Source organism: Gallinula chloropus (assembly GCF_964237585.1).
Source record: "Gallinula chloropus genome assembly, chromosome: 16".
NCBI classification, from domain to species: Eukaryota; Metazoa; Chordata; class Aves; order Gruiformes; family Rallidae; genus Gallinula; species Gallinula chloropus.
In genome coordinates, this window is record NC_140101.1 from 13,665,875 (window position 1) to 13,688,457 (window position 22,583).

Sequence of the window (22,583 nt, forward strand, 5' to 3'; positions counted from 1 at the left end):
AATCCCGTGTCTTTGATAAAGTGATCCTTCCTAAGCACAAAAACCACACACCCATGATTGATGGAGCAGCCACACTTTCAAACAGTTAGCTCACACAGACAATCCCAAAAGCCAGAAGCAGAGCCCATAAATGAGCACGTACAACTGTTGGCAGAGACAAGGGTTAACAATCTTATCTAGGGTCACCAGAAGAAATTCCAAGTAAAACCCACAGCACGCAGATTTCCTGCTTTCTAACCCAGTGCCCTATTTATACCTCTCTTTCTTCACAATGCCAGTGACAGCTTTTTCCTCGCTTACAGGCATGTTTCCTGCTTTCTGAGTTGTGACTTTCATTTGAAGCTCATTTCCATAACCTCAGAAATATAGTTTCAATGGAAGTGTTAAATGTACTGATAAATTCTTTGCGAATCTGAAAGTTACTGGCAGAGCGAATGGGGGCAATTTACCCTGTATCAGCCAATTGAAAATTATATATTTCAAAATCCTTGAACCAAACGCAGCAAGGTTTATCTCTGGCTGATAAGGTAATGCCTTGCTGCTGGTGAGACAAATAACAGAGCCTATTTCCAAAACACAAAGTTCCAAATATGATGGCAAATAGGCTCATCTGTGCACAGTGACCTTCACAGTCTTTGGTCTTTATCACAGAGCACAGCGACTAAGTCGAATCACGCGCGGGCGCTGCCCTGGAGCAGCACCCAAACAGCCCAGGGTGTTAACTTCTCCATCTGATCAGGCTGCACTTTGTTTAACAGCACATTTTTTCTGTGTGCTGCTTGCATGTGAAACAGGAGCACGGCCCTGCCCTGCTGTACGCTGCTGCTACTTCTTCTGTGCTTTGAAGAGCGAGAGAGGGAAAGGAAACAAAAGAGAAAGAGAAAAGACAGTCTCATCCGACGCTTCTCCCTGGCAGAGCATGAGCATCTTCAGAAACACCAGCCAAACGAGTTGCACTAAATAATTAGGACACATGGGGGGGACTAAAAGTAAAGAAAGACCAAAGCACAGATTTGCTGCAGTGTTTGCACTTTGCTGGAGTAAGAAACAAGACACAAGTTGCCTGTTCTGCAGCCAGAGGTGGCTGCAAGTGAGCAAAGCAGTATGGACGGGGAGCAAGCAGGAAGAAAGAAAACCCAGAAGAGGCATCATGACTTGTGTTAGAATCAGAAGGTCAGATATGGGAAGGGAAGAGAGCGAGAGGAGATGTGCCTGGATGCAGGAGCTCAGGGATGCAGGAGCCTGGGGTGTGTAGGGCTCAGCCTCAACTATGGACAGAGTCAAGGAAAGGCACTTTTAGGTTTGCTGGCAGGAAAAGCATCCAGCTAGCAAAGTCCATCAGTGCACAGCCCACCTTCCACCAGAGGGAATGCAGGGAGGGAGAAACCAGGCATGGAGGCATTCGGAAAGAGGCTGAGTGCCCCAAGCATTCTTTCAGACACTGCCTGCAGCAGCGCAGGCTGAGGGATCTGAGGGGACTGCGCCATCTCCTACTCCATCCCCCACTCAGAAGGACTAGTGGACAGCAAAGCCCAGCAACAAAAGCCACAAGCACGAAGCCCCCGAAGCACACGAGGTGCCGCACGGTGACGCATCCTCCTGACGCAAGTGCGGAACAAGGGGTGTGAGCCCTGCAGCGAGCAGGCTGCCCATCCTCACCCTTCTTCGGAAGCTTTGGGAGGTTATCAACCCAGGTCCATGTGTCACCAAGACCAAGACAGTATTATTTCAAAATGCAGGCTGAAAACATTTAACATGAACCTGAGGAGTGAGGGAACAGGGCCGGACAGCACAGCAACCCTCTGACCCCAGCAGCGCTGCTCCAGCTCTCCTACAGAAACACACACAGCCCTGTGCCCCACATAAAGCATTTGTGCATCCTACATAATTCAGAATCCTATTAAATAACTCGACTCCCGTATTTTTCATAGCAGCAAATTCCATGAATTTTGCATTGAATAAAAATCCAGCAATCATAGCAGTTGCTAATTTCTGTGCTGCGCTCAGAGCAGCCTTTCACTTCCCCATAATGATTTTAAAACATTATCCTGCTGTTTCCTTTTTTCCTGGGCTGGCATTGAAGAGCTTGGCAAACTATTTGAATAGAGCTGCTCTGGGAAAGAAAAAATAAAAAAAAAAATCTGTAAGGAAGGAAAAAAAAATTAAATTCAATCATCACTCTACCCTCTGTGAACTGAGAAAGTCTTGGGAACATGAAAAGGTGCTTTCTAAAGGATGTTAAGCATTCAAAAGATTAGACTGCAACGTGCAATTAAATGTGTTCCACAAACCTTTGTCAGAGTACCCAAAACCTTACTTCTGCATGAACTTAAAATCCTCCCACTGGGAGCTTGTTCAAGTGGTTTACTTTAAACCTGTACTTCAGATATTCCATACCTTTCACTTTTATAATTCTTCGACATATGCTAACACTGGCAGAGTTAATAGTAACTGACTAATTTTAAACCCTATGATTACTGGAGCTGATTTATATAGTAGCTTCACTTCACAATACTGCGAATCATGTACGCAGTAATTGCCAAGTTCAATTTTAGCTCTGTCATACTGAAGCATTAGTTTTTATGCCTCAGCTGTTGCCTCCTCCAAGCTATGGAGGTAAGTTGATAATGCACTAGGTTTTGCTGTTAAATATCATAATATTATGATACCCCACGTCAGATTCTTGCAAGCTTTGTGAGCTATGCATCATCTATTAACTAAATACTTTATTAAAGGAACAGTTTGAAAAGGTTTCTGTTCTAATTTAGCTCTGAACACTGAATACTGGAGGGGGGGGGGAGGGCGAGGGGAGGGTAATGATTTAATTCGCCACCAAAAGTGACTTGGAGGAGAGAAGTACTCACCTGTCATCAAGAGTTTGTGGTAGGAGCTGCAAAAGGATCAAACTGAAGCATGTAAACAAATGCCCTCCAGGAGAGGCCCCTCACCCTAGCCTCAGGCACCCATCGCCCCTCACCTTAGCCTCAGGCACCAGTGCCAGGAGCTGGTTCCTCTCCAATGACAGGAGCCCCAGCCATATCCTACAGCTGCTTTACCAAAGCACAAACAACTCTGGGCAACCATCCCTCCTGTCCCCACGGTGGTGGCTGGAGGGCTCTTGGTGCACAGAGACAGAAGAGAGGAGCAGAGAGAACAGGGGACACCAGCTGCTCCCGGTTACCAAGAGATGGGGCTCTGCAGCCCAGGGACAAGCTGTGGGTGCCAGAGAAATGAGAGGGTAGGCTTGAGGACCCAATGAACTGCTCCCACTGCCTCTCAGCTGATCAACACACAGAGCTGGGCATGAAATAATCTCTTAATGGCATTTAAACCCACCCATCTCCTGGGCTTCATGTTTTAAGGTTTGTTTTTTAAGTGAAGTCTGCTCATAGAGCATTTAACAAATGTGGGCAAACTACAACTGCCTTCTTGTCCATTTACATGTACCACTGATGCCCAAAGATCAATGAAAATGGCAGTGCTGAGTCCTAGGGCACCGGAGAAGGTTCCCTGCCTGTGAGGATACTGAGGTGCAGCCCTGGGGATGGAGGCTGGGTAGGCTCCCAGGGAGGAATGCCCACCAGGTACAGGGCAGGGGAGCAGGGGCTCTGCAGCACTCCAGAGCTGATCTTGCAACCCTTTGAATGAGAATGCCACAACTGAAAAGTCTGTCTTCCTTACACCTTCCATACACCCCTGTGCTTATGCCGGTTGGGCAGTTGGCTTCATTTTAACCCCTTTTGTTCCTCTGCAGCTCCCTCACACCCAGATGGATACTAAAACCTGAATCCAAGCCAACACCTATGTGGGGTCCCTATTGGGAACTGAGGGACCCTGCTCCAACACCACTGCTCAGCAGGTGCTTGTACATTCACCAGCTCAGGGAAATTGCCTCTATCAGTGCCACCTTCCCCCTGCAAACCCCAGCTTCCATGTGCACAGGACAGACAGGCAAGTCATGATATTCATGTTAGGGACTCCGCAAAACCCACGCAGGCAGCAGTTATCCATTCAACTATCACCTTTCCGACCCTCTACTCATTATAGCAAGATGATGACCATGGAAGTGGATGAGCTTCCTCCATCATTTCCCCCCTTGGTTTTCCAAAAGGAAAAGAAACAAGTTGTCACACTGAACAGGGAGCGTCTGGCGAGCCTGGAGACTGCAGCTACGCTCCGGCTCCTGTACCACAGGCAACCACGTGCTCTCTGTTTTGTACAAGCAAGTGGGACGTGTCACACAGAGAAAGGGGAAGGAAGAATGTGGAAATTTTGCCAAGTGTGTGGTCACTGGCAGGAAGGAATAGGATTCCTGAAGTTTTCAGCTTTGATGATTTTTGCTGAAACCATAAGCCACGTGCCACATGCGCTAGGAGACTGCAGCACATACAAATCCACCGTGGTGCCCAGGGAATTCAGAGGTGGAATTGATTCTTTGATGCCTGGCATCCTATCTTTGCAACCCACCAGGGATGTCTGACCAGCCCCATTTGTCACGGAGCCTCTCCTGAGTCCAGTGCTGCTGCAACACAGCAGCCTGATGTAAACTGCTGGTGGCTGCATCAGACCCTGCATAACACCGTTGCAGGATGCCGATGGCATCTACGTCATCGGATGTCTTCTGGAGCTAAAGATGAGCTTAAACCACACTTTCTCACTTGCATCACACCTGTACTTTCTTACCATCATCTCATGATACCCCCAGAGTGCAAACTCCCCATCAAAGGAAAGGAAGAAGCCACAGCCCAGCAGCAATCTCACCAAGCACAAGACTTGCAAGAACAATGATTTCCCCAGCAGTGGGTCAGGAAGAACCAGTCTCAAAGCACACATTCTCAGCACGCAGAGCACAGGATTATGGTCTTGGGTACCAGACACACACTTAGGGCAGAACTTGCAGCACTGAGATTCATCTAAAATACACTCCTGGAAAGAAATCCTCTGGCAGGGGGAAGAATTGATACTGCTTGTACATGCAATCTTTGTCCATCTTTGCTCCTGTTCTTAGGCACCATCCTTTGCCAGGCATTTGCTCAGTGCCCAGTACAACCCATTTCAGCTGGGGCCTCAAGACTCTGCCTGACCACACATAGTTTGCAATAATACCCACCCCCAGTTTTTGCAGTCTCCAAGTTTAAACAAAGACTCATAGCCACATAACCCACAAAGGAAGCCAGCAGAGCTCGTCCATCCCTTCTGCTCATGCAGAGCTGGGACTCCCCACTGCCACCACTATGCACTTGCCTGCAAAGCAGTCGGGGGAGGTTTGCATCCTAAGGGCACATCCCTGCCACATGCCCATGGGCTGGAGCCTCCACAACACTTTTACTACCAGTAGTTTCATGGCTTCACACCAACTAGGAGCTCCATTTTGCTTTTGGACAGAGAGGGGGCATTGCTGTATCCAAGCTGGAAACCTGCATCCCGGGGGAGGCTGCAGAGCAGGAGCTCCAGAGGCCACACCTTCATGAGCATCACACACAGCCCCACACAGGAAAACATCTCCCTCCTCACCCATGGGAGATACCTGCTCCAGCAGGACATCGAAGGCATCCCCACCTACCTTTTACAATTCAGAGACAGGGAGTTAACTGCAAGATGAAGCTTAAAATAAAAACACTGACACCCTTGCACAAAGAGACCCCGACTTCCCTTTCCAATGCCAGTAAAGTGTCACTTAATGCACTGGAAACAAAACCAAACAGAACCCTGTCCTCATTATTTAATGTGAAAGGAAGAGAGGCAAGCAGGCGGCCTCTGCTGCACAAGTCCCTTACCACACTGCTCTGTGACTAAACTGAACATTTACACAGGTCTGAATAGCTGTTTGCAAGGGGCATGTAGACAGCAGAGCTACCAGATGCTGCTCTCCTAATATTTGCTGTATTACATCACTGGATACGGCTCAAGAGCTGCATTTTCCGAGGCCTAAGCTCGCTTTGTATGCCTGCATGTGCAGGTAGAGTGAGCTGGGCCTTGGACGTGGCTTGACTCAGGTGTGGGGGTGCCTGCTGCGCTCAGGCTGTGCGTGCAGACGGGCTGCTGCTCGTGCAAGCCGCCTCGCACGCCCGGCAGCTATTTCTGCCCTTCCTGACACGCACACAGAGCATCACAGCGAGCGCGTTCCCACCGCATCCCTCCACCTGCCGCCACTCAGGCATCGCCAGGGAAAAGCAAAAAAAAACCAACAAACCACCCAAGAAAACTCCCAAACCGGGAGTGTAAGCTGGCATTTGGATGAGAAAATAAAATATACTTCATCAAAGCCTATTTACTCACGTGCTGACATATGGGGAGGCTACATTTAAAAGGTTTAAAGCTTTGTTTCTTGGCTCCTCCTATCTTTGGTTGGCACCATTGCATGCCCCTCCTCTCACCATGATGATCAGTTCCTCCCGGTTTCACATGTAAGTGCTTTTAACCAGTCTGCTGGGGCGAGATGCCACTTCACTGAGGTGAGTGAATTGGGGAGGGAATAGAAGGAACATGTAAAATTACATGGAGAACCAGCCCCCCGAGACCTGCCTGGGATGCACATCCCCACATCAAGCTGTCAGCTCCCAGCGCTGAGCCCCCCCAGGGTTTATTTGCTCCAGAGGAGGAATTCATTTTGCACTCAACTAACATAACCCCCAAGTGCTTTAAAACCATATTCCTCTAATAGAGACATTACAACAGCCATTATTGGCCTGTTTAGCGTTAAACTAAGTGGGTACAAAGGTAACTTCATTTTAAACAAACTACCATCATCGCAAAAAAAGGGATACTGAATATTCCCCTCCTCCATATGGTGCACTCAACTTTATTTTTTGCTTTTCTTGAAGGAGACAGAGTCATTGGCAAACACCAGCTTGTGCAGCAACACGATGAAAAATCTGGAAAACACTTCCCTCAAAAGCCTCATGCTTAATGACAGTTAAGAAAGCTCTGCCTGGTAAATATATTTAACTTCAAGCTCTCTTTCCCCATACTTTCTAGAAAAGAGCAATTCCAATGGCCCATTTTAAAAAATAAACCAACATGCTATTTCTAAATTATTTCCAAGTATTACATTCTTGGAAATATTCCTGCTTCTCTGGGACTTAGCATTGGGCTGCATTTCTGCCACCCAGCCCACCAGCATCTGTAACGATGGGGAGGGGACTCTGGATTTATATGGTTATAGCAGCACACAAAGACACTCAGCAAACAGATTTGCTCCCTGTGCCCCCCATGTCACAGTGCTACCCGTTCAGTCGTGTTTTAGAGAGCCTGGAACTTCGTCTCACGCTCAGGATAAGTGCACCTGGCCCATGGCAGGAGGAGATAAACATGAGATACACAAGTCATCAAATTACAGAGAGCAAAGAGCTCCACAGCAGCAGCCAACTTTCGCTGGATTCCCTGAGCAGCTGCAGCCTCAGGGGCTTTGGAGTGAGCAGACATCAGACACACACCAGCTGTCTCCTGCACCTCCACAGCCACTGCAAAATGTAGCAAGCAATTACTCTGCGTTGGGCCCACCACACTCTGAGGTTCCCCAGGCTTCCAGGACGGGCTTTTTGTACCAGCACCTTTGATCTCTTCGGTCAGAAAGGTCTACACACAAGTTTACACATGGCCAGGTGACTTCTGAACACCAGCTTTGCTCAGCAGCATGAAGATACCTGCGGCTTCCAGGTGTACCTTCTCTGATGCATCCCAAAGCTGCTGCTGTGACTAATCCCATGGTTATTTCTCTGCAGGGAAACTCAGAGCCAAGGTGGGCACAGGTTGGCAGGCAGTATGAAATCCCAAGGTGGGCCAGCCACCCCACAGCCCTCCTGCGTGAGCAGTCCCAGGGTCAGGGCTCCAGAGAAGGCTGAAGGTACAAGCCCTTCTTCTCCAAAAGCCCAAAATAGTGAAGTTGCTCTTCAAAAAGTGTTTTTGTTTTCCCCTCTTTCTGCCTCAGCAGCTCCCGCAGATGCCACAGGCAGAGCAGATCTCCAGCAACACTGACCCCTCTGCAGAACCCTTCCTGGGTGGAGGCTGCATCCCCTGCACTCTCAGCAGGTCTTTTTTGTCCTCAGGAACTCAATTTGACTATGCACACCTCAGAGAAGCAGTAGTGAAGACTGTTACCATTTCTTCCACCACCAGGATAGCTGCTCAACGCTGCTGTTTGAGCCTTCTGCTGGAATTGTCTTATCCCTGGAGCTGTCATGGAGCCATGCCCCCTCCTGCAGCCCCAGCAGGATGCCCAGCACAGAGCACTACATATTGCTGGTGAGGGTCACAGCACTGGTCCTTGGCCCAAATGGCAATACATCAGGTCTCAAATCCCCCTTGAAGACTACCAATTTTTGATGCTGGAGTCCTGCTATCCCAGCATGTAGACATACCAGACAGTCCAACAGCTGCTTGGAGGTGTCCAAGAACATCCTCCTTAACCTCCAGACCCACTGCAATGCCACCAGAGAAGAAACACAGTGGCCAGGACAAACAACACAGCTTTGGCTGGATCTAGCCCTGAACCCCCAGCGCATAGCTGGACCCACAGCACTTCATCTCTAACTTGAGGTACCATGTTTGGCTGAAGCCTTTGTGGCATTTGAGCATGGTGTCCTGCATCTCGGTGCAGAGCATCTCGGAGCTGTGCCACAGGGGTGTTTGGACAGTTCCCCAAGACAAGGAGGGAGCCCAGGCACTCTTTACTTCTGTGGCACTGCGGAGCAGTTGGACACCACAACAGGAACGGGTGTACAGCTACCTCCAGCACTCATCATCCTCTCTGTCCCAGAAACAGGTTTCATTTACACCTGCATGGATCTGCTGGCTCAGAGGAGGTTTCACAGACGTTACCTGAGCAAATTTTATCAATGAATTAAAATCTTGACCTAAATTGTAAGGAGGAATGGATTTACCCTAATCCACTCTAAACATTCATCAGCATCACCTGCCAGCCCAGCAGGATTTAATCTTTCTTTAATCTCTCAAGACCAGAGTACATGGAGAAGAGGTTGGGCATACAACAATGGTAGAGCTCTGTTTTAATTTAAGAAAAAATAATTCTGGCTGCCAAATCACACTGAGCAGCCCTTGGAGATGCATTAAAATCTTTGCTACAATTTTCCAGGCAAACAACAGGTTGCCACCAAGAGAGAGGAGTGTTCATGCCATTCGGCACAGGAGAGGTGCCCATCCAGCCACCTCTGTGGGAACACAGCATCTCCCAGAGCACCAGTCCCATCCATGGCTGGCTGGGGTGAGCACTGGGACTGCACAGGCAGGATTGGTCCGGGACTGGCAGCAGGGATGGGGTGGAGGTGCAGCCAGGGAACCACACACGTAACATCCACCGACGCTGCTGCAAACCCACCAGTGCAAACACAGCCCCTGGTGCCAAGAAACAAGCTGCACTGTGCAGGTACCACGCTCTACACACAGCCCCGAGCAAAGCACAGGGTGTTTTCATGCCTCCCACTGAAACTACCAGCAAACAGGGCGATGCTGGCTCAGATGGCTGCGGATGCCGTGACCGCTGGCATCCCACCCCCAGCAGCTATGGAGCCAAGGGGACCCCCAGCACAACACGCCTGCTGGAGGCAGCACGGGGGCGAATCCCACCCAGCGTGTTTCGGAGCACCCGGATTAGAGCGTTAGCGTGCGATTCGAGGTTTACATAACACCACCAAATGATTTTTTGGCAGAAACAATTGGTATTAGCAAGGAAAAGCGAAGCATCAGGAACAGTCGGCAGAGCAGAGAGACACCTCTCGCGGCAGCCCCCAGGCTACAGAGAAAATAAATAACAAACTCAACAGAAGCATCACTTGGACAGCAGGGATGAAGAGGGGAAACCTCCACCAAAGGAAATGAAACCCGAATCGCAGCTGAGATGAGCAGGGAATTAAGCTTTCCTCTTTCACCTCCTTCCCACGCCGCCGGACTAAGCTTCCTGCGTTAGGAAGGCACTCCAGCCCAGCCTGCGCTACTTCAGCACAGCGCAGGGAAAGCCGCCTTGCACAGCTTCAAGCTGTGAGGTCTGAGCAGCTCCTGCCGAGCCGCCTCCAGTCCCGTGGATGCTAATTGCAGGGCTCAGCGATGCCTGGGCAGGGACCCAAGGCACTGATGGTGCTGGCTAACCAGCCCTGCGGGGCCCGGCTTTGCTGCCGCGTCAGGCAGAGCCGCCGACAGCGACAGGCCTCGCACTCGGAAATGTTCAATCACACAACCCCACGCTGGAAGCTTTAAGTCCATTCAGTCAGGATGTTGCTGGGTTGGAAGGACTGGGGGTTTCCATTTATCCACGGATCTCCCCTTTGGTCTTTCTAGTGGGTCCAGCTCTGGCCAAAGGGACGAGGCCACTGGTTTGAGGTGGCCCAGCGAGTCCCCATCCTGCTGTACGTGCTGCACCGCTGCCAGGAGTGGCTGTGATGTGCCAAGTGCAGGACAGGCACCACCAGCCCCATTTCACAGCATCTGAGGACATCTTGTCCCTCAACACTCTGGCCTGATGACCTAGGGATGCAAGAGCCACAGCAGGTTGACAGAGACCTCAGGGACACATAGCTTTCCTGCTCTAACCACACTAAGCAGGCAAGACCTCCTGCTCCCAAGACCTTCCCTGTTGGCTCATGGTGTGATGATGGCAACACAAGCTAAAGCCCCAGATCCAGCAGCACATTCTCCTGTCTCTGAGCCACCCAAGATTTCCAACTCTGGGGGCAAACAAAAAGCCCCAGCTGAGCTCCAGAGCATTGTAAGAGAAGTCCACAAGAGAAGAGGATGTTGAAATCAACATTTCCCAGACATTTACCCTAGAGCAGTGCTTTGCAAATGGCAACTGTACCTCTGGCTTCACTGGCAGCTTGTGGAAGACACCTCTGGATAGAGGACTTAGAATTGATCAAACCCAATTCAAATTGGAAAAGTTTCCATCATAAACCTGGCTTCACAAGACTTCACAAGACTTCTGTTTTGCTAACGACTGCCTCATCTGTACATTCAGATCCTGCCCATATCCCCTGAAATTCAGGCTCTGCTCTGGGACCTTACAGAAGACCCAGGTTCCACCTGAAGTGGGGCACGTTCTCGGTCACACCAGTTTCATGTGCTCACCTTCAGGAAGTTAGCCCTTAGATACGATCACCACCAAAACAAAAACAGTTTTTTGGGCCAGCTGGACACAGCAGGACTATTACAAAAGGACACAGCCTGACTCCAGTGCAGCCTCGGACAGGGGGAAGTTGTGAGCATGGGGTGGCATCGTGCTGCCACACAAGGCACGGGAAGGGTGGGAGAAGATGACAATTCTTGTATGAGGCTGCCCTTGTTTCCAGCTCTTCACTAATTTCCCCTCAAACTTGCACACTGCAACCTTTCCAGGCAAAAAATAAAGTAAGTGAAACCCTGCACTGGTACAGGAATAGTCACACATGCAGGGAAGGGATGCCGGAGCCAGCTCTGGAGCTCGCAATCTGGATCCCTGCTCCTACAGGATGTGTTTCTAAATCTCAGTCAATACCGCCTGTTTTCTGAGGAATGAGGCATTTCACATTTTATTAACTCTAACTAAAGCCCTTTTTATTACAAACTTCCTATTTAGCATTTGATTGCAGCCGTCACCACTGAGACTCTCACTGTGTCGGAGCAGCAAATCCATCGCTCGCAGTTGGTGCGGGCTGGATATTGATATTTTTCTCTCCTGCCATCTCAATCCCAGAAGGTGCTATTGGAGTTATTTTAAATACACTTCCAGAGGTCCCTGCCAGTCGGAGCTGTGCTGGGATTTTAAACATGTTTTGGGGGTCTCAGACAAAGTACCCCACTTCCACGGGCGACTGAAGTCACGCATCATTATTCCCAACGGGGTTTGACATCCACTTACACGTCAACCACCGTACTTAAGGGGCTGCAAGTTCACCAGGCTAAAAAGACCATTTCAGAGGTACTTTTTGCCCTTTTTCAAAGCTCTTAAGTGGAAAAAAATTGATTTCATTCAGTTTTCATAAAACCTAGGCTCCAGTCTGATTGAAATCAACTGGTTGGATACCCCACACGTACTGTTTGGTGCTGCCACAGCAGAACTATCCTGTTTGCACACAGACAGCCACCCACAATTAATTTGCCACCTTGACACAGAAACACAGGCTGTCAATTAATTAAAAGCCACATGCCACTAGCCTTCAGTTCCCTTTATGACCCACAGCCTTTCCTCCTCAGCAGACTCTTTATCTTAAGGAAGTGGGGAAGAGAGAGAGAGAGAGAGATATAAAAACTACCACCTAATAATGAATACATGACTCGGGTTTTCTTGGCATCCAACAAAAGTTGTTCTCAGCTTTAACAGATTTATCAGGTTTAAAACCACCACATTGCCAACATCCATCTGGGCTGGAGGAGCCCAGACCGTCACTCCAGCACAGGTCCCTAAATATACACAGATTGAAGCCTGTGTGACCTCACTGTCTGGCTGTGGGGTTAGATCTGTGCCGCTTCTTGGAAGGTTTTTTTCTTCTGCTTTCAAGGGCTGTTTGATCTTCAATCAACAATGCTTATCAGCAGTAAAGTCTGCCAGCCATTCCCAAAAGTTTGATATTTTTAACAGCACATCCTTCTTCTCCTTTGAATGCTATTTGGAGACGAGATAGCGCATCAGGGGGAAAAGTTGCCTCCCTGGGTTTAACACTGACAAACAGGATCATACTGGGAGGAACACACATTTCCCAGCGCTACAGCAAGCCCCAGCTTCTGCAGTTCATGTCTCCTCCCCCACCAGTATTCCTGCTTTTTTCCTTCTTCAAATGACATCCAAATGCTTTTTTGGGCCCATCACACAAGCTGGGACAAACCAAGACCGTTCACTTAAGCGTCTCCACACAAAACTTCCTCTAAAGTTTTCATAAATGTCATCGTTTCCACCCTGACAGGGTCTCTTTTCACTAAGGACTCCAGGGCACGCCACCCCTCTTCGCTGGCACTAGGGACTGGAAATGTAATTCCAAAACATACATCATTCTCCCTTGACATCCACGCTGTGCTGAGATGGCTCCTCGTACAGAAACCCACCACACTGACAAGTGCCCGTGAGGAATGAGAAACACAGAAAGGATCTAAACTGTTCTTTTTTGATGAAGAAAAAACCATAAATTACCTGTATTTTGGGGTTCAGTAACTGTAAGCGATGAAACAGTCTTTTAATCCAGAGCTAGCAGGCAGCATCAGCCAAGGAGACCCAAAGCCCACGGATGCAGCAGCGCTGGACTCAGACAAACCAACCTGCTGCAGCCCACACTGCAGCCCCAGGTCCCTGGAAGGGCTTTCCCAGCAGTGTAAATGAAAGGTGATGGCAGAAGTGGAATGAAATGGCTCATCGGTGACTCAGCGATCAGCTTTTTGGGGAGAAAGGAGCTGATAGGAGCACTGGACTGAGGTCCACCAGTTCCCCACATGGACAGCAGGCTCTCTGTTACCTCCACCTGCCCCATCTCTTGTCTCACACAGGGCCACCCTCTACATTAGAACTCAGGCATTTGAGGGTTTTCAGATGGCTTACTGACTCCTAATGAGCCGTGTAGCTCTACCACCTTCCCAGGAAGAGGGAGGAGATGCTCAGGGAATAAACCCCTGGGCAAATCAGGCTGGAAGAACATAACTTCCATAGGTATAAAATGTGAATATCCACCCCTTTGGAAGAGGGAAGCCTTTCAGGGTGCCTTGTGCTGTTCTTGCGCCTCTCCAGGGACTGAGGTCTCCTGCAATGGATGCTCAGCACTCGGGATGTCTCAAATTATTTGTAAAAAGTAGCCCTCAGATGCCTGGGGGTACCCAGAACGACCTGCTGCTTCTGGAGACGGAGTCCTGGGCCAGTTTGGGAATATGGGAGGTAAGAGGCAGAGCTTCAACACAGCCCTTTCCTCTGGAGCCTGACCATGGGCAGGCACCGCTCCACCCTGCAAGCAGCAGGAGATGAAGAGGAAGATGATGGTTTCTTCTAAAGCTGAAAGGAGAGGAGGAGCAGGCAGACAGACAGGGAAAAAGGGGATGGAGCCTCCCTGATGAGGCCAGATGGGAATGGAAACTCTGAGTCATCAGCAGGTTTTGTGGAAAGAAAAACCTGCTAATATGATCCAGCTAATCTGATAAAAAAAAGAAAGTGCTCCTTGGTGGCAGCTAAGTGGAACAGGATCCAAGGGGCACAGAAAGCCTGGTCCCTGGGGAAGACACTGCCTGGGTGGCAGAAAGGATGGTGACATGTCACCAGGGTGAGAGTGGCACATGTCCTTGCACCTCCCAGAGCACTGAGGTGCCAGGGCTGTGCACCTTGGAGCAGGGTCCTGTGCCTTCAGCCTCATGGAAGCAAAGATGCACATCAGAAGCAGGGAGGAGAGGCGCAGGGCAGAGCCACAGGATGTTTTACCATGAACCCCACTTGGAAACCCCATAGCGCTGCCCTTCCCTCTTCTGGCTCCTGTTAGGTGACAAGACCCTTAGAAACACAGGGAAGAGAAAACCCAAAGCACTCTGAGAGCAAGAGTCTGGGTCCTTAAACCAACAGAAACAAATTAAAACTGTATTTTCATCCTTTGTACAACCCAGCCTCCTGTGCCCAGGCTATAATTAGAGGTCAAGAAACTGCCCCAGACCAAGAGCCTCCTGATTTCTGCAGATAAGGCTCCTCAGAAGCCGCGCACAGCAACCAGCGCAAACCGATGCTCAAACAACCTCTCCATAATAACAATTACTGGTCCAGGGCCCTAATTTAACACTTACCTAACAGTTACAGTCGCCACAGAGCTAAGCTGAAATCACAGAGTCGTCAAGAAGAGATTTAATTATATCTACAGAGGTCAACCAATCTATGCAGAAGATTAGGGCAGCGGTGAGATATTCTGTGGCACAATGCAAAGGGTTCGCCCGCAGGCGCCGCAGCAGCCAGCGCTGCTTTTCAGAGAAGAAATGGCATCCAGCAGAACAAAACCACCAGAGGGAAACAATAGAGGGGGGGTGCAGATGATTAAAATATTTAAATCCAGTCATATAAGCACAAAACCAAGGAATTTAACACTAAGATGTTTATATTTATATATAAAATATATATATATAAAATATATAGAGAGAGGTGGGCGATGGTCTCTTCAGCCAGGTGACAGGAGATGGGACAAGGGAAAATGGGCTCAAGCTGCCCCAGGGCAGGTTTAATTAGGTATTAGAAAAAAATTCTTCACTGAAAGAGTTGTCAGGGCCTGGCACAGGCTGCCCAGGGAGGGGGCTGATTCACCGACCCTGGATGTGTTGAAAAAAAGGGTAGATGAGGTGCTCAGGGATATGGTTTAGCTTAGGACAGAAACAGTTGGACTTGATGATCTTTTCCAACCTTGTGATTCTGTGAGATATATATATATATGTTTGATTAGTGCTTGTTTCAGTAAGTTTGTTGCAAGATTTCTCCCCACGCCACCCCCCCCGCCCCAAGCAGCTAAACTGTGCATCCCCCAAGTATAAGCTTTAATTATAAGAAAACGTGTGTGTAGAATCAGGAAGGTGGAACATTAGAGCTCAACAACACCCCCCCCCCCCACCCCCCCCCCAGTTAGGAGTTAACAGTATCAAAGCTGGAACACCCTGACTTCAGAAACACAGAATGAAGCGTAAAGATGAGGCAGAGAACGTGGCACACAGCAGCTTCAGGCAGAAGCTTTGCACTCACTGGATGGAAAATTGTCAAGGAAAACACATTAGCGGCACAGTAACTTACTTTTAATACAGAGCTGTTAGGAAAACACAATTATATGCTTCATTTGTACTGAAAGATATAACCTAACTTATGGTGAAAGCATTTAGGGCTCATTTTGTAAAACAAAACAGATGAGCACAAAGGTAAAAGGGGAAAATGGGGTACCCAGAGGGGATGAGGCTGCCCCACCACAGCCCGGACCTGCTCGGATGGTCCATACGCAGTGGCAGAGAAGTGCAAAGTGACAGCAGAATAGAGAGAGAGTTTTTTCTTCAAATCCCACAGAAACACCACGATGGGGACAGTAACAGCTGGTGGAGTAGCCAACAGCACCCATTCCAGCAGCAGGAGCTCTGTGAGGGATACAGGGCTCTCCCCACCGCCCCGCAGTGAGCACCAGCCACGTGTTACACAAGCTATTGGATGCTCTGGTCTGTACCAAGCAAAATACAATTTATCAGTGGAAACGTTTTCTCCATCCTGGATGCACAAGCTGATCTGGTGCCTGTTGCAAGCTCAGGAGTTGAAGTTCATGGGTCTACTGTGTGGTTTTGGTGGTGTAATGTGCAATAGGCTTTGGACCACTGATTTAGTGAATAAAGTTTATAATATTGCTTTTAATCGTCATAAATAAACAGAAGAAGGCTGAAAGATTTTGATCCTGAAGTTTTAGTCTCCAGGTGCCTCCCCTCCACTACAGGGAATTTATGGATCAGGCCCCTGACAAGATTATTCAGACTTGTTATATACAAGTCAGACCAGTCTTCAAAATATCTCCCATTGTTCCAAAACCAACCAGATTAAAGCCTTCCCTCCGTGTATGGAGAGAAAAACAATTCCTGTGAATGGATGGACATTCATTATTTAGCTCCCAATCCCTGACTTAAAGCCCAAGGCAGAACAGAGCTTCAAACGCTTTCTGCTGTGCAGCCCATCAAAGATCGCTCTGCAGAACGCAGGGCTGTCCCACCAAGGAGCTCAAACACTATTCAGAAGAAGCCCTTGCCTATATTCAGGGCCTAAACAAAAATAAATAAATAAATAGGACCCACATTTGCACATTGACACGAGCTGCCTGCCAAAGGAGAGTAAAACTGGCCCCAAATTAAAAATTTGCCTGACTTTGTTCCCCATCCAAAATCCTCCATCTCCATAGAAAGATTTATGCTGCTTCAAACCAGAGTTGGCTTAGAAACTAGAAAGGAAAAGAACATATTTTATCTTCCAGAATGGCAAAGCAGTTCTGGAACGATGAAAAAGGGACCGTGTTTATCACTGCAAAGTACAATTTATGGTAAGAGTCAAAACAAAACAGTATGTTCCACAGAAATGCATTTGCTGTATCGACCGGGGCTCCTACCAGGAGCTCAGATCCCATTTCTGAAGGGTTCTTAAAAGAAGAGAGCATCGGTTGCAGATTAATACTCATCTCATGACTAGAAGATTTTAATTATCCATAATTTATGACGGCGCAGCGGCAAAACAGGTTTTTATCAGTTTATCAGCCTGAAAGGCAAGACACAGGGTGTGTTGGGAGATGTGAAGCCACAGAGCCCTGATAGAAGGATTTGGGACAAGTTTGGATGGTGCTGGTGAACCCTGCAGAAATGCTACAGGGTTAGTGGGGCTACCCAGCACCCACCTCCCGTTAACCAGCCCCAGGACCACTGGCACTCACAGCATCACAGCAGCGTGCTGATAGGGAGAAGGACCCTCCGGGGACTAACAAGTGCCCTGAGTGGGAATTCGGCACCACACCAACCAAGTCTGATCACTGAAGCACCAGAAGCAACTAAAAAGAGCTGATATTTAAATCTGTGTCTGCAGGAAGACTAGAGAGATGCTCATTCACTCCCCAAAGTTGCCCGTAGGGAGCAGGATCACTCCTCCTGCACCACAGCATCCCTGCATACACTGCAGAGTCAGGATTCCTGCCGCATCCTGCCCTTGCAAAAACAATTTAACCTGGGTTAAGGAGGGAGGAAAAAGTCCCTCCTGTGCATTGCTGACCCACACCATTTAAAAATCTGGGGAAATCCTGTACAGGAGTGTCAGCCAGATCCTGCTGCTGTAAGAGCAGAACGAGCCCCCCAACTCATTACTAAAGTTTATGGGTTTACTTATCATCAAACAGAGATACAAAGAGTCTCCCCAAAAGTGGGAAAATTCCTCAAATTTTCAACAAAGCAACTGGAGGGACTTGAAAATACCCCACCAAAGACCAAAAGGCCCCTTATGTGGTGCAGGAATGTGCTGCATCTCCCCCGTAACACCATCACAACACCCAGGCAGCAGTGAGATACAGTGAAAGCTTCGCTTCCCCATCGAGGAAGCAAGAGAAGGAGGGGGGTCTGCAGCAGGAAAAAGGCTGGAGAGGACAGAAAAAAGTGCTTTAGACAGATTTGAAAAGGGAATCTGAAAGAGAGGTAGGTGCACCCCTTCAGCAGGGCTCAGGCGGCCGATGACAGCAGGTGTCACAGTTTGGACGAGGGCTCCTTGCGGAGACGGCACCACTTTCAGCTAAGCCTCATGCACAAGCAGTGTTTCTTCTGTGCAGCCCCAGGGATGGAACAGGTCCCAGATCCAGCCCAGGGGAAGGAGGCAGGGGGCCAGCATGCTGCCTTGGGAAACGCTGGTGGCAGCATGCCTAGGGAGGGTTTCGGGTGGTTCTGGGAAGGTGCCGTTCCCTACTGCCCCCCGCGCTTTGCGCTGAGCCCAGTGCAACCCCAAAAATCCTGCCAAGGAGCTTCAGCCCTCCAGGCTGCAAACAGCAGCCCCCGGGTGCTGGGAAGTTTGGGGCTGACTCCACTTCCCAGCTGCCGCAGCACGCCGCTCCGTGCAGGATCGCTCCGGACAGGGACTGCTTTACATGAGGAGCCCTTCTCCCCCCGCCTCACTGCCAGCTGCATTCCCAGGAGGAAAGAACTCCTCGCCACAGGCAGCCAGCACAGGGGAAGGCTCTGTCTCACCTTGCCGCCATGGCACAAGGGACACCAATCTCTACCCACGGGCATCCAGCCCCTCGCTCCCCACCACCCATTCCTCCTGGTGACCACCAGCCCTTCTGGGATGCTCCAGACATGGTTACAGAGAAGGTGCAAATCCCCTTCCTTCCAGGGAGGCCTCAGCTTGATGTACACTCCCGTTCCATTATCCCGCTAAGCATCCCTTGTCCTTTTAAGAATGGAAATGCTGACAGGCAATAGGCACCTCTCTCCGTAGCTGCAAAGAGAAGCCGCGGTCACTGCGGCACGCGAGCGGGAGCGGAGCCCTCACGGTGACGGTATCAGGTTCGGTAAGTGCACAGAACAATTACATTAACATTTCAGGATGCTTTAGGCTAAAGCACATCCCCCCCCCCAGCCAGCTCACCAGCGATGGGCACGCAGGCAGAGCTCTGCCGTGCTCTCAGCCAGTTATCCATAGGCAGTGACTCTAAACAAACAAACGAACCAAGCAGCCCTTTGGGAAAACAAAGCCAAACCTGAACAAATCCCTTAAGTCGAAGGGCTTTAAAACCCCTCCATAAATTCGGCAAAGCAGGAGGACAGCGAAGAGCCTGTAAATGCTCTTTGCCCAGGATCTCATCCAGGATACCTGCACGCTGTAGCAGGAGAACTTCTGATTTTACCAGTCCACCCTACCCTCCTCTGTCACGTTTTAAAGTGAAATGTTTTGAGGCAGACACTGCCTTAAGCTCAGTTCCAAGCTGAGCAGCCAGCGCTGGATGGGAGTGACGGGGCTGGGACCAGCGTGTGGTTTCGGAGTTTCCCAGCAGAGTCCCGAGTGCCTCCGGGGAAGTGCGTGTGCTCAGGCTGCACACTCCATAGCAGGCACAAGGTAAGAGCCCATCCTCAGCCGTACAGCACCCCACGCCGGCCAGAGCACCCCTCCGAAGCCAAGGCAGCCCGTGATACCCCTGCCCGCTCGGCACTGGGCCGCGTGTGGATGCTGAAGTTACAACCGTTGATTTCCTGTCTAAAAACAGGTATAAAGTCAGCCCATTTCATCTCTGGCTTCGTTCCAGCAGCCTCATCCCGCAGACAAACGCGCACCGCTGTGCATAAGCAAATGACATTTGATAACTCGGAAAAGAAGAGAGAAGGGGGGAGAAAAAAAGGCGCCCTGAATAGCAGACAAGGGTAAGTCACTTCCTTTCTTCCTCCCGCTGCCTCGCCATCCTCCGTAGCAGTGGCAACAGCAGCATCTGGTGGCAGTGGTCAGCACCCGGGGTGCTCCGCTCCGATGTCCCATCACCCGGCCGGCGCCAGTGCCCCAACGCACCCACTGCGCACCCACTGATCCTCCCGGGATGCGCTGGCTGGACACCCAGAAGAGATTTCCTCCAGCCTCCCCATCCACAGCGCCGCACGACAGCCAGGACCGGTGGATCAATTGCGATCGCCTAATCCGGGACTAATCTCAAGGATTCAGGCCAGGGATGAGCTGACGACGTGGGGCCCCCGCGCGCCCCAAGGTTTGGGTGGCCGCTTGACGGGGGGGGGATGCAGGGACCACGTAGCCCCAGCGCAAGGGCCTGCAGTGCTGCCTGCACGACCAGCTCCTGCACGGCAAACTGGAAGGCAAACTAAATCCTGTTCACATCTAACAAGTCCTGGGTAAAAACCAAGTTCCTAAAGCCAGCAGGATCGGGGGGCTGCCGCAGTTCCCAGCGGCGCACAGTCGCATCATCCCAGACTTTCAGCTTTCACTGACGTTTCAGTGGCACCGATGACCCGCTCCCAGGTGACCCGTGTCCCAGCAGGATTTTAAGCGCATATTTAGCATTTTAAGAGCAACAGCAGTAATAGCAAAACAGTCTGAAACTAGAAGTTCGGCGGATAAAGGGGAAAAAAAATCAATTTAAGTTTCCTTTCAGCATAATCAAGCATCTCAAAATAAACAAGAACTATTAAGTTTGGTACAACTCAATAAAGAGAGATAAATAACCCAAATGACAGGGAACAGTTAAGTACGTGTATTGATAGATAAAGATTAATTGGCTGCATCTGGGAACCTCTCTCCCGCGGGTTCCTCTCCGCTTGTTTTTAAAGAGTTCGATCCCGAAGTATCACAGCAGCGAGGGGAGCCGAGAGCATCCCGAGCTGTGGTCCCAACGCACGGTTCCATTTTCGCCCTTTATTAACTTTTTTCCCCCCTCAGTGCAGTTAACCGAATTTAGCCCAGGAGGACGCAGCCAGGGCGATGCCTGGGAGCTCACCGTGGCTCTCCCTCCCTCCATCCCTCCCTCCCTCCCTCCCTCTCTCCCAACCGGGCTCGCTTCCTTACGGCTTTGTCGCTGTACTATCAGCGCTGCTCACTCACACTCGAAGGCGGCGATACTCGAGGAAAACTATTTATCCCCGAAGTAGAACCCCCATCCCCCGCGCTTCGGCTTCTCCCGGACGAAGGAAATTTCCTACGGCCCCTCCAATGCTCTCAAATATCCCCCCGCGTTCCCTTTCTCCTTACGGAGGGGTGGGGGGGTGGGGGGGGGTGCCCTGCCTCGCAGCCGCAAGCGCGTGGAAAACGCGCGTTACGGAGCTTTCCTCGCTGTGCGGTGGGTCTTGGGGGACCAACTCCCCCCCCCACACACTAAATCCGGGGCCGCACTTCACAGGAGCATCATCGCCGGGGGCCGGAGTCAGAGCCCCGGCTCGGGAGGTACCGGCGGCCCCAGCCCCGCGGCTCCCGCAGCCGCGCGGAGAAGGCGCAAAACAACAACACGGCAAACACCAACAATCACCAAAAGTGCCCGACAACAGCCACGACAACCGCCACCCCCACGTACATCGATCGCTTCGGGCCAGACGCTCCCGCGGGGAGAACACGGAATAAACCCCACGGCTCGGAACGAGCGAGTAAACAGCCCCAAAGAGCCGCGCTCGCCCCGGAGCGTTTCTCTCCCGCCCGCGATCGCTTCCAGCCTGCCCCGCCAGCAGCGCCGCGGGCTCAGGCTCCCCCCCGCCCGGCAGCTCCTCTCGCCCCACGGGGGAGCGCGGCGGGGCCGGCCCCGGGGCGGCCCGGGATGCCGGGGCGGCCCGCGGACCCGACGGCTCTCCCCGCGCCGCTTCCAGACCACTTTCAAAATTCCCTCCCGCAGGAGCCGGGCGCCGCCGGCACTTTCCTTCCTCTCCCCCCCCTTCTTCCTCCTCCTCCTCCTTCACCCGCGGAGAAGTTGCGGGACGCGCCGAGCGAAGCTGCTCGGGCAGCCCCGCCGGGCACCGCCGCCCCCCGCATTTCCCCCCCTCCCTTCTCCCCCCTCCACCCGCCGCCACCGCCGCCCCGGTACCTTGTTGCAGTGATAATAATCCAGCGGCCCGAGGCAAGTGGGGTCGGCGCCGGCCAGGGAGCCCACGGCGGTAGGGGCGGAGGAGTAAAACCTAACGTCCATGCCGGGGCTGCGGGCGGCGGCAGGCGGGGGCTCCAGCGGGCATGGACCCGGCTGCGGCGGCGGCGGTGCCTCTGGCGCGGGGGGCGGGGAGAGGGCGGGCGGCGGCCCCCGGCCCGCCCCGCTCCGCACCGCCCCGCGCCGGGGCCGCTATTGTTCGCGGCGGGGCCGGGCGGCTCCCCCCGGCGGCCGGGCTGTCCTCGCCCCGCTGCCGGTACCGGCGGGTGTTGGGGCACCGGGGCTGGAGCCCCTCCGGGGGCGCCTGGTAAGGGAGGAGAGCGGGATGGCCCCTCTGCGCCCCCCTCCTCCCTCCGCCCCCCCCCCCCCCCCAGCCGGCCCGGGGAGGGGGAGGGCTGCAACAAGCCGCCGGGCCGTGTGTGACACCCGTTCCTGCTCCCAGGAGGGGACCCGGTCATATCGGCCCTCACCGAAACGCTGCGCCCGGGTCTGCCCCCCTCCCGACACCGGACGGTGCCCAGCAGCCTTCTTTCCCCC

At 51.5% G+C, this 22,583-nt stretch overlaps 1 protein-coding gene across 1 annotated transcript in view; it reads right to left on the reverse strand.

Moving 5' to 3' along the window:
- TOX2 (TOX high mobility group box family member 2) overlaps positions 1-22,091 on the reverse strand; it is a gene marked incomplete at its 5' end in the record, with an annotated part of 150,074 nt that extends 127,983 nt beyond the window's left edge. The window contains one exon of the mRNA XM_084271592.1: positions 21,990-22,091. Within this exon, the coding sequence (XP_084127718.1) occupies positions 21,990-22,091 (102 nt within the window). The remainder of the gene's footprint in view (positions 1-21,989) is intronic.
- Between the last annotated feature and the right edge of the window lie 492 nt (positions 22,092-22,583).